The sequence below is a fragment of the Hirundo rustica genome, chromosome 8, assembly GCF_015227805.2.
Source record: "Hirundo rustica isolate bHirRus1 chromosome 8, bHirRus1.pri.v3, whole genome shotgun sequence".
NCBI classification, from domain to species: Eukaryota; Metazoa; Chordata; class Aves; order Passeriformes; family Hirundinidae; genus Hirundo; species Hirundo rustica.
In genome coordinates this window covers 7,009,808-7,024,708 of record NC_053457.1, presented here as the reverse complement: position 1 = coordinate 7,024,708, position 14,901 = coordinate 7,009,808, and the positions used below count along the sequence as shown (strand labels likewise).

At 43.6% G+C, this 14,901-nt stretch overlaps 1 protein-coding gene across 7 annotated transcripts in view; it reads right to left on the bottom strand.

Annotated features, from left to right (window-relative positions):
- ANK3 (ankyrin 3) overlaps positions 1 to 14,901 on the bottom strand; it is a 349,693-nt gene that overhangs the window by 116,389 nt on the left and 218,403 nt on the right. For all 7 annotated transcript variants that reach the window (XM_058421436.1, XM_040072042.2, XM_040072038.2 and 4 more), the window contains one exon: positions 5,760 to 5,858. In XM_058421436.1, the coding sequence (XP_058277419.1) occupies positions 5,760 to 5,858 (99 nt within the window). The remainder of the gene's footprint in view (positions 1 to 5,759; positions 5,859 to 14,901) is intronic.

Sequence of the window (14,901 nt, the reverse complement as noted above, 5' to 3'; positions counted from 1 at the left end):
GAGGAGCAGGCAGCCGTGCTTGGCCAGCTGGACCTCATTCTGGGCCACACAAGAGTCACTACCACCAGACACATCACGTGTGACACAGCATGACAGTGCATGCGGCTGCTGGGGGGCACAGCTGAGCTATAGCCACTGCTCACATGATGTCAGGTCTCCCACTGCGAAGAGCAAATACACCCCAAGACAGATAATTGAGCTGCACGGATTTTTTTTTTTTCTTGATAGTTTCAAAAGACGCTATTCACTGATTTAGTTAATTGCTACATGACACTCAGAGAAGGTGAAGAAATGTGCAGAGGCAATCTGAAATGCAGATCACAAAAACTTCTTTTTTAAAAAGAGACTTTGAGATTAAAACAGACTGCTCTGAGCTCAGCAAGACTTCACTGACTTTGTCAGGAGATTTTCTAGTTGCTTATTTACTGTTAACATAGACTATACTATGTGAAGCATAAAATATATCACATGTATTAGGAAGCAAACTTGCCTTAATATGATAGTCTGCAATGGCTCAGAAAAACCATTACAAACGATTATGACAATAATCTGCAGATTAAGGACTCTGTAAGTATGCACTGACATGATAAATCATATCATCTGTATTATCTATCCCTCCAGAGAGCCCGAGAGCAGCTTCAGCAAAGCCAAGAGGACAATAGGAGGAGTTATGATTAGGTACAAGCTTCCCATTAGCACTGCACACCCATCTCTGGGGCTGCTGCCTGCTTTAGCTTTTATTTTAAACACACACACACAAAACGAGACCCAAGCATTGTTTCTGGTCCCTGCTGACACTCAGGTACCTGTGTAGCTCCCTGATCTTGCTGCACTAGAGTCAGAACTGTCCTGACCTTGAGCCTTCCTGCTGCAGTGTGTTTCCTCACCACCGGCTTTAAGGGATCCCTGAGCAGCGTGGGGTCAGCACAGAGCAGTCTCCTTGTACTCCCCAGCAACCTCTTCCCTGTCAGTGCTCAGCCAGGATTCCCCTCGCATCATGGCATCCTCTGGCTGCCTCCCAAAGCCACAGTAGCCTCAGCAGCACAGCTCTCACATCACTGAGCATCAGCTTCTAACCCAGTCGAAGAGCCATGAAACCAAGCACAATACCCAGGAAAAACTTAAATGTGGTGGAAATATTCAGCAAGAGCTTGTCAGAGCTCCAGCCAGCTCCCAGAGCCTGTCCACAGCCTTGGCAGGAGCACCAGGCACTCCTGTCCCCTGAGCCAGAGGTGACAGCCCCCGTTCCCAGGGGAGCAGTCACTGCTGCCTGCGGGGTTTGTCTGCCCAGCGCCGCTCAGCGACTCTCCACGCGCACACCGCGCCTGGCAGGGCTCTGTCCCACTGCCCCTCCGTGCCCCAGCCCCCTGAAATCTTCACTCCATTGGCACTACTGCAAGCTGCCTCTTCAGGGTAACAGGGCTACAAACGAGGTTTGCTCTCCCTGCACATGCAAAGCACATTCAGAGTGCCAAGGCAGCGCTACTGGAGGTTTTTCATATCTTAATACATGGGTTTTTTTCTGGAGCAGCTTATGCATGATCTGATGCATCTTCAAAGAGCATATCCCACATGTTTTCATGCAGATATGAGTGCTGGGCCTGTTATTTAGCTGTAAAATCAGTAGAATGAAGATTATAAACACTTATTGCTAATCCAGGCTAAAACTTGCTTGCTGCCTGCTTCAGACACAAATTCACTGTGGCATATACAGTATTAGACAGCCAAAGCAAATCAAGCTAATTTAATCAACCTCTCTAATTAAATTTTACTTTTTAAAGTCTTTTCTGGAAGATAGAAAAAACATAATTAGGGCAGCATTCAGTAAACATGTTACATGAGGCATTAACAGGCCTTTGCCCAGAATCTTAGCTAAAAACCAGAATGATTAAAGCTGCCCTGGCAGCACACAGTTCTTGAGGGGTACCCTTAAGAATTCAGTACCAAGCTTCAAATACCACCTGCTAGACATCTCACACACACAAAAAAAAAGACCACAGAGGGAAGATGAGCAGCTGGTTAAAATAAACAATGCAACGTAGCGTGAAGTAAAATGGAAAGAGGGAGAAAAAAAAAAAAAAAAGCATATCTGAGTCTCAAAATAGTTTTAACAGAATTTTTGGGATGTGCCTCACACGTTCCCTCAACGCTCAACTACAGTGTGGAGGTGTGTAAGAGTAAAATGGTGCTCATCAAATCCCAGTCCTAATGAATCCAGAGAAAGTGGGAGCTCCTGGATTCCTTTTACAATAATTGAAACAGGATAAGGATTTAGCCCTTCATGTTAACCTTTTGTGCAGTACTTCAGCGCTACAGTTTCCTGGACCATCTGTCGGCAGCAAACGCAAATGCTCATCTAAATGACTAAGGAAAAGAAACCATTACCTCAACTTATTACTCAGGAAAGGCTTTCTGTTAATTTAACTATAAAATGGTTATTTTTGTGAACAATAAAGCTAAGCATTATGTGGAGAGTATTCCAGCATCCCATACAGAGAATGGACTGCAGAACAGACCACAAAACGCCAGCTGAATAGCTGAATCTGTCCCATCTAAGAGGCAGAGGAGCAAATCCTGTTAGTGTTTGGTCAGCAACACAAAACAGTATGTTCTGCATTCTGCAAAGGTGGAATACAGACATGAAACAGGAGAAACAAAGGCCTAAGAATTTCTCCCCCTGAACAACAGAAACCAGCAATTTCAAGATTTTTTGGGGGGGGTCCTTTCATAACGGTACAAAAGCTTTGCCTTTTACCTTAAAGAAGGTATTTTGTCTTCCATAATTAGTCTTTGAATGAAATATCACAATGTCCAAGACAAAAAGCTGTTCTAATAGAAAAAAATCTGCTTATCTCTTACATCCATAAATTCTGTTCATCTCTTAAAAAAAACCCCAAAAAACAAAAAATACCCTCAAAAACAGGAAAAAAGAGAAAGCATCACATTTATAAATATGGTACTAGGAGACTCATTTATTTCCACATGGAAATCCCACCTGTTATCAAGCTGTGTGTGCGTTCAGCACCTGCCCCTCACAGAGCACACAAGGCTGGGCTCTGCCTGAGCATCCAGCTGATAAGCAGGACTTGACACATGTATCAGAAAAGACCCCAGCTGCTCCTTGCCTTTCAGCAGTGGTGATGCTGTTGTAAAGAGTATGACCAGAGCCTTTGTCATCCTGTATTTTTGTAGGGTCGTTCTATATCTGGGGTATCGAAAACAAAAATAGTGCTTAAAAAAAAAAAAAAAAAAAAAAAGAAATATTTGCAAAGTTGACGTATCTTAATTGTTCAGCCTTGTAAAACAACATTGGGTCAGGCAGGAACAACAGGAGAGATTTAGCAAGAACATGTGTTGAGCCAACTCAGAGCAATTAATCTTTGCTGCTGAATAGGAGAACCAGGCAGGCACCCCTCAAACAATGCCCTTTTTTCACCCATTCACACTCCTCTCATCCTTCTCTTGCTTTAGGTACTGATTTCTGGACTGGTGTGATACAGGCTGCGTGGTGGCCAGAGGGTTTTGAGCCCCACAAAGATGTATCAAGCTCTGAGGGCTGGCCTGCAACTTCTCAGAAGAGGCTTAAGAATATTTGTGAGACGGCTCCTCAGGTGTGTTTTGTAAAGCAAAGGTTTTAATAAAAGAGAAAATAACAAACGTTACAAAAACAAAAGAACAAAAGCTGTGCCCAGTCCAGAGAAATGCCTAGCATCAGCTAAGACACCCCAAAAAGCACCGAGCAACTCTGAGCTCGTTCTTAAGTATACAACAATCAGGGAGGGATAATTTGACTTGCTGCCCAACAGGTTTTGAGAAACATTCCAAAGACCCAATAGGTGCCCCTGTGCTGGCGCTGAGCCAACCACGGTAAGAAGGGCACAAAATTTTCTAGCGTGGTTTCTTTATATACCTTAAACTGAAACTCTTTTCCTTATATGCTTGGGTGTGGAAATTGCAGCACGGGTGCTGCTCCCTTTGCCCATCACGGAGCTGTGTGAGGCTCTGGGAGCACAGGACGAGGCAGGGCACACACCTCCACTCCCTGACTGCCAGGAAACCGCGCCTCTGGTAACGCCAGCCCGCGCAACCTTGAGTGACACGCGCACAGCACGGGCAGGAAAAGTTATGCAAACCCCCTCTGGCTTCTGGAGGGGATGGGTGTTTGGGGAGACAGGCAGTCTCTGGGGGGAGCCAGAAAAAACAAACCACCGCTTCGTGAACCACAGTCATCGCTGCCTTTTGCCTCACTGGGAAGCTGCGCCAGACTCGGGAGTTGTTAATGCTTCTGCCCTCTTCCTAGATCCTGTTTCCGTCCCAGCCTGTATTTTTAGTTACATAAATTATCCCAGTGTCTGACCCCGGAGCTTGCGATATAGGAAATGAAGCAGAGCACGAATTTTCCCGACTAAAGGAACTAACTTGGCTCTGACTGTTATAAAATACTGGTCCCTACTGATTTGGACTGCAGCGGGCTGTACAAATACTCGCAGAGGGAAGCGACTAATTCTCCACCAAGCCCCTTTTTCCCTGCTCTGACCAAAAGCACATCTGTTACTCCACCAACTGGTGACCCTCCCCACCACAAGGTAGAATCACAGCCCTCAGCCTGGTACCCCTACGTAGCACAGAGGAGGCTGGAATTTCAGTCCAGAAACTGTACCCACTGTCCACATTAACCATGAAAAGTCACCTCTTCCGTGCTGCCCAACTAGAAAAAAAAACCTGAAACATTTTAGAAATAAATCATCAGCTACTAAAGGTAAAATAGAAGCACTACGGAAAAACATGTGGAGAGAACGAAGAGATGACAAAATAGACTGACCCAGTTTCTGAATTCAACAGAGAAAAAAACCCCATGAACATGCCTAACAAGCAGTGCAGGAAACCTCAGAGACTAGAGCAACCAAACAAAAACCTGTGAATACAGGAAGAACTGTAGGAAAACTATTCTTAGGTTATTCATTTGTTTAGATTGATTCTAAAAGGTAGAACTTACACAGACTAATTTAAAATGGAAAAGGTAAAGGTGATAAATGAATATTTCAAGAAAATGATAATTGTCAAAAAGTTACTGGGACAGCTTTGAGAGTTACCTCGCACACACAGGAGTGTGTTGCAAAGACTGCCCTGAGAGCCCACAACACCACTAATCCCAGGTTGACATCCAAACATTTGAACTTTTTCCTTCTTTTTTTTTTTTTTTTTTTTTTTTCTGCTGCTGTGTAAGTAAATAAAATATCCGTGGTTTGGTTGGGTTTTAACTACAGGAACTAGACATGACCATATGCGCTGAGTTTCTAAGTCACTCAGGGCACTGAGTTGGGTGTCAGCCTGATGGAAACCATCCCTCTGCCCGACACATGTGCTGACAAACCCCAGCCAGCGGCCAAGCACCGCTCACACAGAGCCTGAGCTGCAGGACGCTCATCATTCTGAAATAGCTGCCTTGAATTCTCATCTCTTAGCATGTTCCTGTACATTCACCTCTACTTCCAAGTAGATAAAAGCAGCTCCTAATTAAACACTGGGAAGGGAACACGTAAAATAGTTGGCTCTGAGCTTTGCCACCCTTGGTGTTTCAGACACTGCTGTAAGGGATGTCAAATGTTAGCATCCTACTGCAATCATTTCATAAAAAATAAATGCAGCACAGCTGTATTAGCCTGCCAGGAAGATGAATGATTTGAGCACCACAGCAACACACGGGTCAGATGCAATAATTCCACACAGTCACTCACAAAACTCACACTTGAGCTTACCCTTGTTTTGGCATCGATTTTGGCTCCTCGATCAAGTAGGAGTTTGACCATATTTGCGTTTCCCCTTTTCGATGCAACGTGCAACGGTGTAATATCATTCTGTGGAAGAAAAAAACATGAAAATAAATATGCATATGTCTGTCCTTCATGAATTCCATTTTTTGTTTGCTCACAGAATGAGTTATGCCCAATTTGCTAAAACATAACACCGTTTGTTTCCCTGGGAGCATGAAAGCAAAGGGAAGCTGTGTTCAACCAATTACTGGCTCGGTATCTCAAGACGCACATGGTGAAGACAAAATTCAAATTGTTGTTAGAGTTATAAGATGATTGTGCCTCAGCTCACAACTTTGGCTTAAGGGTTGAACTTACACAATTTTACTGGATCCTAGCGCTTTAATCCAACTGTGGTTATTTATGAGCCTGTAGTGATAAGGAGTCATACCTCAACTTCGCTGGCCTCGAAGGAGCCACAGAAATATAAACAAAACCATTATATCTGTAGATCTCATTCAAAAATTACGAGAGGCCAACGTTACTTATTTCTGAACGTCATCAGCAAACTCTGAAAGCTTGGCAAGCACCTCCATTTGAGCTCCAGCGTTAATTTTGCCTACTCAGTTTGCTCCCCTAACGGGTGTAACACGGCGCTGGAAGTGGGGCAGAGAAGCGTGTGTGCCTCCCTGAGCGGTGCCTGGCAGGCTGGCACAGGCAGGGATGCTGCACATGGAGGACAGTTACATAACCCACACACAGGCACTTCTTCAGCAAGAAGCAGCCAGGACGTCTCCTCATGCTCCGGTGAATCCTTTCTCTCGTGGCGTATGAAGGCCACATCCCGCATGTATTGGGTCACGCGGAGGCAAGTGAAAATGTAAGGATCTAAACCGAGCACGCAGCTGGTGCACGCAGGCAGAGAGAATTGCAGAGAAAGTGTTCCTGCGTGTGCAGGGGCAGCACACACAGCTGGCTGCGGGAAAGCAGCGGCCCTGGCACCAGAGAAAGCAGCACATGCAGGGAGCGGGGGCACTGAGGCTGACTGAATCAGAGAGGCACCCTGAGCAGCTGGGGAGGGGAACCAGTGCCCAAGCTGGCTAACTGAGCTAGCAGCTCCCTCCGAAGGGCAGGTGAGAGGAGTGGGAGAGAACCAGCCCTGAGAAAAGATCCCCTCTCAGACGTGACAAGCTGACTCACAGCCTCGTCACAACCAAGCACCTCGTGCAGCTGCTGCTTTTTCATTTACACAAAATTTCACTATGAAGCAAACTCACAGCTTCTAGAAAGTACTAATTAATATTATCACAGAGGTTAAATACATGTCAGCGAGGTTAAATGACAGACTCTATAATATTCATGATCATTAGAGTATCAAAGTGATGACTGTGCTAGGGTAGCTTCTCGTTACTTTAAAAAGCAAAGTGAAGCAAAAAGATGCTTAGCACACTAAACAGAAAGTGCAGCATGTCTAGTCCTTTCAGGGAGGTGAAACTATGTGATCATGTAAATTTTCTGTGAGTTGGTTTTGGAAAATAGAGAGAATTCTATTTGACTGGGAGTTGACAATGGATATAATATGGGGTCACTGCATTACTGTACCAGTTGCAGAGGACAGAAAAAGAAAGGGAGAAAAACAATTATGTGGAGATAGTTTCTGCTTTTTCTCTCTTCCCAGGAGGAAAGATGTTACTGAGGTCAGAGGGGGAGAGAGATGAATTCTACTTTCTCTAGGAAAAAAATGGTAAAGGAAATAACTTTTGTGTCTCCAAGTAAAGAGTACTGCAGGTAATTTAGATCAAAGAAACACCTTTTTCTGCTTGCTGATGTTAAGGGGTAAAGAAGTTAACTCAGCCTAATAGACCTTAGTGCTCTATCAAAATAATTTAGTACTGATAATTTACTGCCTCATGCATAGACAAGAAGAAAAGCATTTTCCAAGCATCAGGAAAGAAATGGAGGAGGAAGGGACAGCATTACAAATACCTATTAGCAGTCTGGTTCTCACTCATCTCAACACTAAGATGAATCTAGTGCAGCAAGCGGAGGGCTTTACCCATAAGAACGGGCACTTTGGATCTAATTATTTGCCAGTCAAAGCTCCTGTTGCCATAAATGTTGATTCTAGAATAGACGGATGAGTGCTGGCAAATACACAGCTCAAAACTACAAGAGCTGACTTCCACTTAGCAGTTAGGGGTTAGGTCACACTGTTTGCTTGAAACAGGGGAAAAAATTAAAAATATCCACCTCCACATTCAAAACCAAGTCCTGTTCAAATGACATTCCTATTTCTGGATTGCTACCAAAACTATTAGGTCAGCATATTTCTCTCCCAGCTTCTGACAGGGGCGATCACCCCACCTGGAAACGTGGGGAAATTCTCCAGCACCGAACAAGGACTGAGCACAGGAGCTAGCAATCCATCTTTGCCCTATGTGATCACCTGTGTTTAAAAAATATATAAATTTAATGTCTTTAGCATCTTGAAACCTGGATCAACTTTTGGCTGAAAACAGGCAGCAAGTTCACATTACAAAGAGAGGGATGGAGAAAGGATGTGAGCGCTCCTGAAAAATTTAGTGAGGAAAACCAACTACACACAGCTTCCCTGAAATAATTAATGGAGCAGGAGAAATCAAGCAAATTAAACTCTATATGTCCAGTGTAATATCTGTCCTTATGGGTGACCAAAGAGCTCCTCTTTCCTAGAAAAGAGCACTCATTCCCTTGGAAGGAATATATAGTTTTTGGTGTACTTTGCTAACCTGATCAGACAATTATAAAAAAAAATAAAAAATTGTCTGATCAGGTCAGACAAAAAAATAAATTAAGAGACAAAGGATTAAAAACACTTTTAACCATTTTCACCCTTAATATCTAAGGAGAACACTGTGAGAAAAAGAAGGGGGAAAGAGAGGGGGGTAAGTCTCTATTCAGAATTTAATTTTAGCTATTTAAGATTTTACTGGTGGCAAAGAATGTGAAGTAATAATTCGCCTGCCTGAGAGTTCTGACTCCAAACAGATGAAGAGGTGCATTATGTGAAAGTTTGAATAATTGCACACTGATGTTCAGGCCAAGAAACTCGTCCTTGGTCAATACTGTGTTGTACCAAGTCTCAAAGAAACAGAGCTAGAAGTTTCATATGTATGGTCCTTTTCCATCTCACAATTAAGAACGTGAACTGAGAAGTGAAAAAACCTCTGACAACACCATCATTAATTTTTCTGATGACAAAATATGAAGCAAGGAACTCAAAATGGAGTTATTTGTACTTGTCACAAGAAACGAGGGATTAAAAAAGCTTCATAATATGTGCAACTCTGGTGTTGTTTATTAACACTAGAACTGTGGTATCAGCAAACAAAACAGCCACCAAATGTAAGGTTCTGAATTCTTCAGTGTATCAACAGCATCTGCTGTCTTTTCAGTCTATTTTTATCCGTTTGATCTTCTATAAATTTCTCCCTTTGTTCTTAAGATAGAATAGTAAATCAGGAAATTTTTGAAGCTGTTTTCCTGCAGTAATAAAGATGAAATGTCGTCCAAAAGTTGCCATTAAAAGATGTGGTTCAGATCTAGAACTCCTGCAGGAGTGCTGCTTGCCTTTGCTGTTGGAAATATCCAATGCTGGGTAATGTCTCAGGTAGACCCCTTGACACTGAGGTCCAATTTGTGAGTTAATAAATTCTACAGGGAATATGAAGCATAACTTGTGAGAACAGCAAGCTAAAACAATGCAAAAAATGCCCATAGGATTATCAGCTAGAACACAGCCTTTCCTCTCCTTCTTGGCAGATTTCCTGGGGCACGTGACCCAGAATACTCTGAGACCACACATAGCTCAGAGTGCCATGGATTAGGTGCACGCAACTTTTTCTACACTTCACAGCATTGTGGATGGTGTTTTTCCTTTGTCTCCATCCAGAGACCCTGCAGCCCACCATCCCCTCACACAGGGCTCCTACAGAACCACACAACATCCACAAATATGATGGGTGAGGAGCGACCTGCTTTTACCATCAGTGGCCTTTGCTTGTGCCTCATCAGAGGGAACACTAAACCTCTCCAGCTGCAGCTCTCTATCTACACCTCCACAAGAAAACTCAGTAACTTTTTTGAGTTATCCTGTGTTGAGAAATGCGCCACCTCACATTTCCCAGCTGAAATGAGACCAGCTGCCCTCTGACACACGGTGTCATCCATCGCAGCTGGCCACAGCAGTCAGAATTGCTCCTTTCCACTACAAACTAGCAACACGAATAGTTAGGAAGCCAAGGAAAAAACAGGGTTAAAATTGTCAGTGTGCAATGTAGATCTTGTATGGTTACATTTTAATGCACTTAGAAAACCAGGAACTCCCCCTGGGTTTCTGGTGTGCTGCGCTGTCCTATGAGATTGCCTCTTTCTCCCAGCACAGTCGGAGTCTTACAAGCATAAGGATGCTAATAGTAACTAAGGAAAGTAAATGTTTGCACTTATAGCTTCATATTGGGCTCTGAAGTGCACCTATAAAGGAAGGCACAAAACAAAGGGAAAACCTTTCCTAGTCATGTGCTGCGTTGACTTAAATGCTGACTGAGCAGCTGATCACATCGGGACTGTGAAGACTCATTGCCAGTCACATGGACTTTGTGTTTCTTCTTGCTGCCAATGAGAGAAGTTATCTCCACCTCTGAGCTCTCCTCCCAGCCTCTCAGTAGACTGCAGTTTTAATCAGAAAATTTACACTTATCTTATTTCAAATGTCACTTCCTTGATTTAAAACAAACCACAACAGTTTCTTACCAAAATGCTCAGATTAACTTGGAATTTAGTAAGATAGCTCTTCTCAATCCTCAACTGAGAGCAAACTCTAGGAAGAGCTTAATATTGACACAGAATGTGTGAGTAGGACAGAAGCTGAAAACAGGCAGACTGCTATAACAGAAATCCCTTACACAGTCTGGAAAATCCCTCCAGCATTAGAGGTTTTTAAGGAAAGAACATAACAGTGGTTTTTGCATACAGGAATTGTCAACAGCGCCACTTGCATTGTTATTGCCACTATTACCAGATCCTGGAGCTGTGGGAACATTGTGGTGTGCATTTGAAGATTCTCATACGCAACTATGCAGCAACACCAACACGTTGTATGTTAAAACACTCAATATCCTCCCCTGTAGTTTTCAGAACTGGGGCTACAACACAGCATAATTCCTGCAGAGAAAAGTCTTATATTCTAGTAGCAGTTACTGGGATCACTGAGGCTTGTACAGATGTTTCAGAAACTAAAGCTAAAAATGCACAATCAGACGCTTTCCAGGAAACCCTCAACAGTGCACCATTTTCCAGCTTTTCTCCTCCTTTCCTTAATGGTAGTAAGTCTTATACTGTGCTATTTTAGTTCTTGTGTGCTTTTATATACTTAACTTTCTTCAGGGTTGAGATGTATAAAATGAATCCTGAAAGAAAAGAAGGAAGACTATAGAAACAGGCTCTTATGGCAAACTACCACTGGGGAAACAAAGATGTTTTTCTCTCATGCCACTGTCACTTAGATATTGCCTGTGCTTTTTGATGGGCTAATGGTGTTCTGCTTCTCAGCCTCAGGGTCATCATTAATGCATGTTGTCCTTACACCACCCTCAAAATTACCAAAATCCTTTCCTAACCTTCCAGTAAGCAAACTTTCTGCAGGCAGAGCCCACTCCCAGTGGAACAGAGCTCTCCTCTAGGATAAGGAGTGCCGTGAATCAGGAGGGCTTTTCCCAGGGCTGGATGCAGCTCTATGTGACGAGCTCCCGTTTGCTTTGGCAAGAAAGGTACAGGGAGAGGTTATCTTCACAGAGAGGATTCCCTGGCTCCTTCCATCTTCTGACCTGCTCAAGCACAGGGTGGATGTGGGAGGCACTGAGGTTTCTTTCAGCTGTTGCTCTGGAAGCTGCAGAGAATTTCATCCTTCCTTTCTAACCACACTCTTTTCCTCAGAGACAGGTGGAGCTTCAAAGGCATTTCCTCCCCTGGGCTAAACAGATCATCTCAGACAGAAGAATGCTATCTGAAGCCTATGCAAATCCCCAAAAGATAACTTTTACCTAAACAAAATTCCCAGTTAATTCAAAACACCTTCAAAATCATTAAAACTCTAGGTAAGGCATCTGACACTGTCTGATTTAAGGGCACAAGTGGCTGACAAATGATAGTTTTAAAATGACAGGAGTGTTTTTTTTTTTTTTTCCTGCTAAAAAAAATTGATAAATAGATTCATTTAAAGGTATCTGGCTACCTTTCAGTCTGTAACTAGGAGTCATCACACCTCTCCAACTTCAAGTGGCACTGTCAGCTAAGAGAATGGTGCCTGGAGCTGTTGCAATCCTTCAAAGCCCAAGTGGTGACTGCTTTAAAGTGTTAATCTGGCTAAGAAAGGAGGCCGACTTCACCCTCAGTTACCCTTAATTCTCCTCCTCCACTTCTTTAGTTTCTGTGTGATTGTCTCCCAGCTAAGCAAGAGGGAAATATGGTGATGTAGTGAAGTATTTGAAGTGTTTTGGAGAAGCTGGACACACGATAACGTACTACAGAAAAAGGATGATGAGTAGTCATAAAATGCCCGTTACTCTGCAATGCATACCCTGCCAGTAATTGTGACAGGTTTTCTGTTGAGTTTGAGCCCAAAAAGTCAAGCAATTTGGAATGATGGTTTTTCCTTCATCACAAAATGGCAAACATCCAGCTGAATAAGATTTTGTTTCACTTGGAATGAGGTTAGGATGGCTCCCAAAGCTGTCTCCTTGTTTATAGGTGGAATAAAGGGCATCACTGGATTGTGATTCACTGGAATTATTTTCATCCACCCCAAAGGGGAGTTTGCTGTGCCACCTTCCCTGCACTTGCAGCAAGGCCAGAGAAGAAAGCCCAGACACAGAAGTGCTAATGCAGCTCAAGGGGAGAGCTGACACGACATCAGTCACCCGGTTGCAGGAGTGCACACCTGTGAAAGCAGGTACATTTCCAACCCCCAGCCTCTACAGTCAGCAGGTACGTGGGCTGGCAGGCACTGTGACACCTGTAAGAGCTCCTGGAGCTGTGCCTGTCTCCTAGCTGTGGAGAAAAAAGGGGCCAAGGGAATATGTGACAGCTGAGAGGCAGGCAGGTGTGTGCCGGTGGGGCTGAGGGAGCAGCTGCTGCTGAACATCACTGGGGACATCATTTACTTACAGTACAGCACCACTGCTCACCTCCTGCCCACACACTGAGAGCCATCAGCAAGCTCATCTCTTTCCTTGCCTTCGCTGCTGGAACCTCTTTCTTCCCTCAGGCCTCTTGGAAGCAGACTGAAAACGGCAGCTGAGGAGATCTCCTTTGCCACGGGCCTGCCCTCCTTTTCCTTACAACTTTTCACCACACTTGCCCTTGGCCTTAGAGCTCTGCCTTCATCCTACACATCCATTCACACTCCTCCACCTTTCCCCACCCTGACTACACTGATGCTGTATGGCGATTTGTCCTGCCCTCAGACACTTGTCTCCACATTATCCTGTTCACACAAGCTTCTTTTGTTGCCATAACCCACTCCTCTTGTTCAAACCTCTCCCCAGAATTTCTGAAGAGTTTGAACATAACAGTACTTGTCTATCTCTCAGTTTAAGTTGTAATTATTTAATTAATAAGAACAAAGGAATAATGCACAAAGTGCATTTGACGCTCCATCTTAAAACTTTGCTCTTTGCACTTCTGCAAAGTACATATGGAAATATTTTATTTAGGTTACAGCCCTTCCATATCATTGCTCTGTTGCTCATCTCACATTGTCAGCGACTCAAATAAGGGCCCTTCCTGCAGAGGGAAGACACTGGATAGTGTTTACAGAAATTAAAACAAGAGGCAACGAGGTGGCAATGAGCAGGCTTTACCCGGGGGTCATTTTCTGTACCCGTTTTGCAATCAAGTAATCAAGGATCAAGCAAGGGCTCTCCTACTTGGTGCTGATAACTGCATGTGCTCTGTTAGCCTGCAAATCCACTGCTCTGCCAGAACCTAACCCATCCTCCTGTGCAGCGCTTTCTTCCCCCGCAGCCTGAGAAGCACTAAAGGACAAAATTCCACTCCATATTACTGATATTTATGCTACAATTCTTTCTGTCACAAGTACTTTATCTAGATTTGCAACTGCCACGGAGTGGAGATGAGCTCCCCTCTGTCTCTCTGGATGCCCTCGCCCTGTATCACAAGCACAAACAAGCGCTCGGTGCTCCCTGCGTCACAGCCTCAGCCCACTGCTCCTTCGGGCTGCTGTCACTGCAGCCACACTTCCCCTGCTCTCCCAGAACCCCCGATCCCTCTGATGATGACAACTAATGGAGGCAGAATTTGGAAACGTCCAGATCTTGAAGAGGAGGCAAGAATGGCCTTATTATTCTAGATGTGCTCTCCACACATTTGCCCTTAATCCGAAACAGAGCTGCTGAACCCTAAGACTTATTATTTTATTACAACAAGCACAGGCAGATGGCATTTACTGCACTGGTACTAAATGCTGCTAATTGCTAATGTAGTAACATTGCTAATCCCTAATCTTGTTTCTGAGTGGGAAAGATTTGACCCAAGACCCCATTTGTCCTCCTTGCTTCTGTGATTAGGGCTTATCAAATACACAGTGCCAAAGCTTAGGATGGTATGAAATGCCTTAATGCTCTAAGTGGGTCAGTAAAAGGACTTGGAAATCAGAGGTCAATGCTATCAGTGAAAGCAAAGCAATGGGTTTGCAATGCTTGTCATGAAAACTTTGCTGCATGTAAACACGTGCCTTAACTACAGGAGCTTTCAAGTTTTTAGCTATACAAACTAAAGTAGAATGCTGCAAATTCACTTTTCCCTCTGTGCAAATGCTCTAAGCAGTATTGTAGTACTTTTCCTCTTGCAAAAGTAATAAACGTTAACACATGATGAAAATCTCAGAAGAGGACCTGCTGGATTATCCATGTGACATCATCCCCCTCACAAATATAATCTTGAATTTACATTGGGGTTTGGTTTTCTTTACTTTTTCTAATTTAATTGAAAGATTGCTCCAGAATCTCATTAGTTATATTTAGTATTCATTATTAAGTAATTATTAATTAAATGACATTAATTACTAAGATTTATTAGGAAATATCTGAGT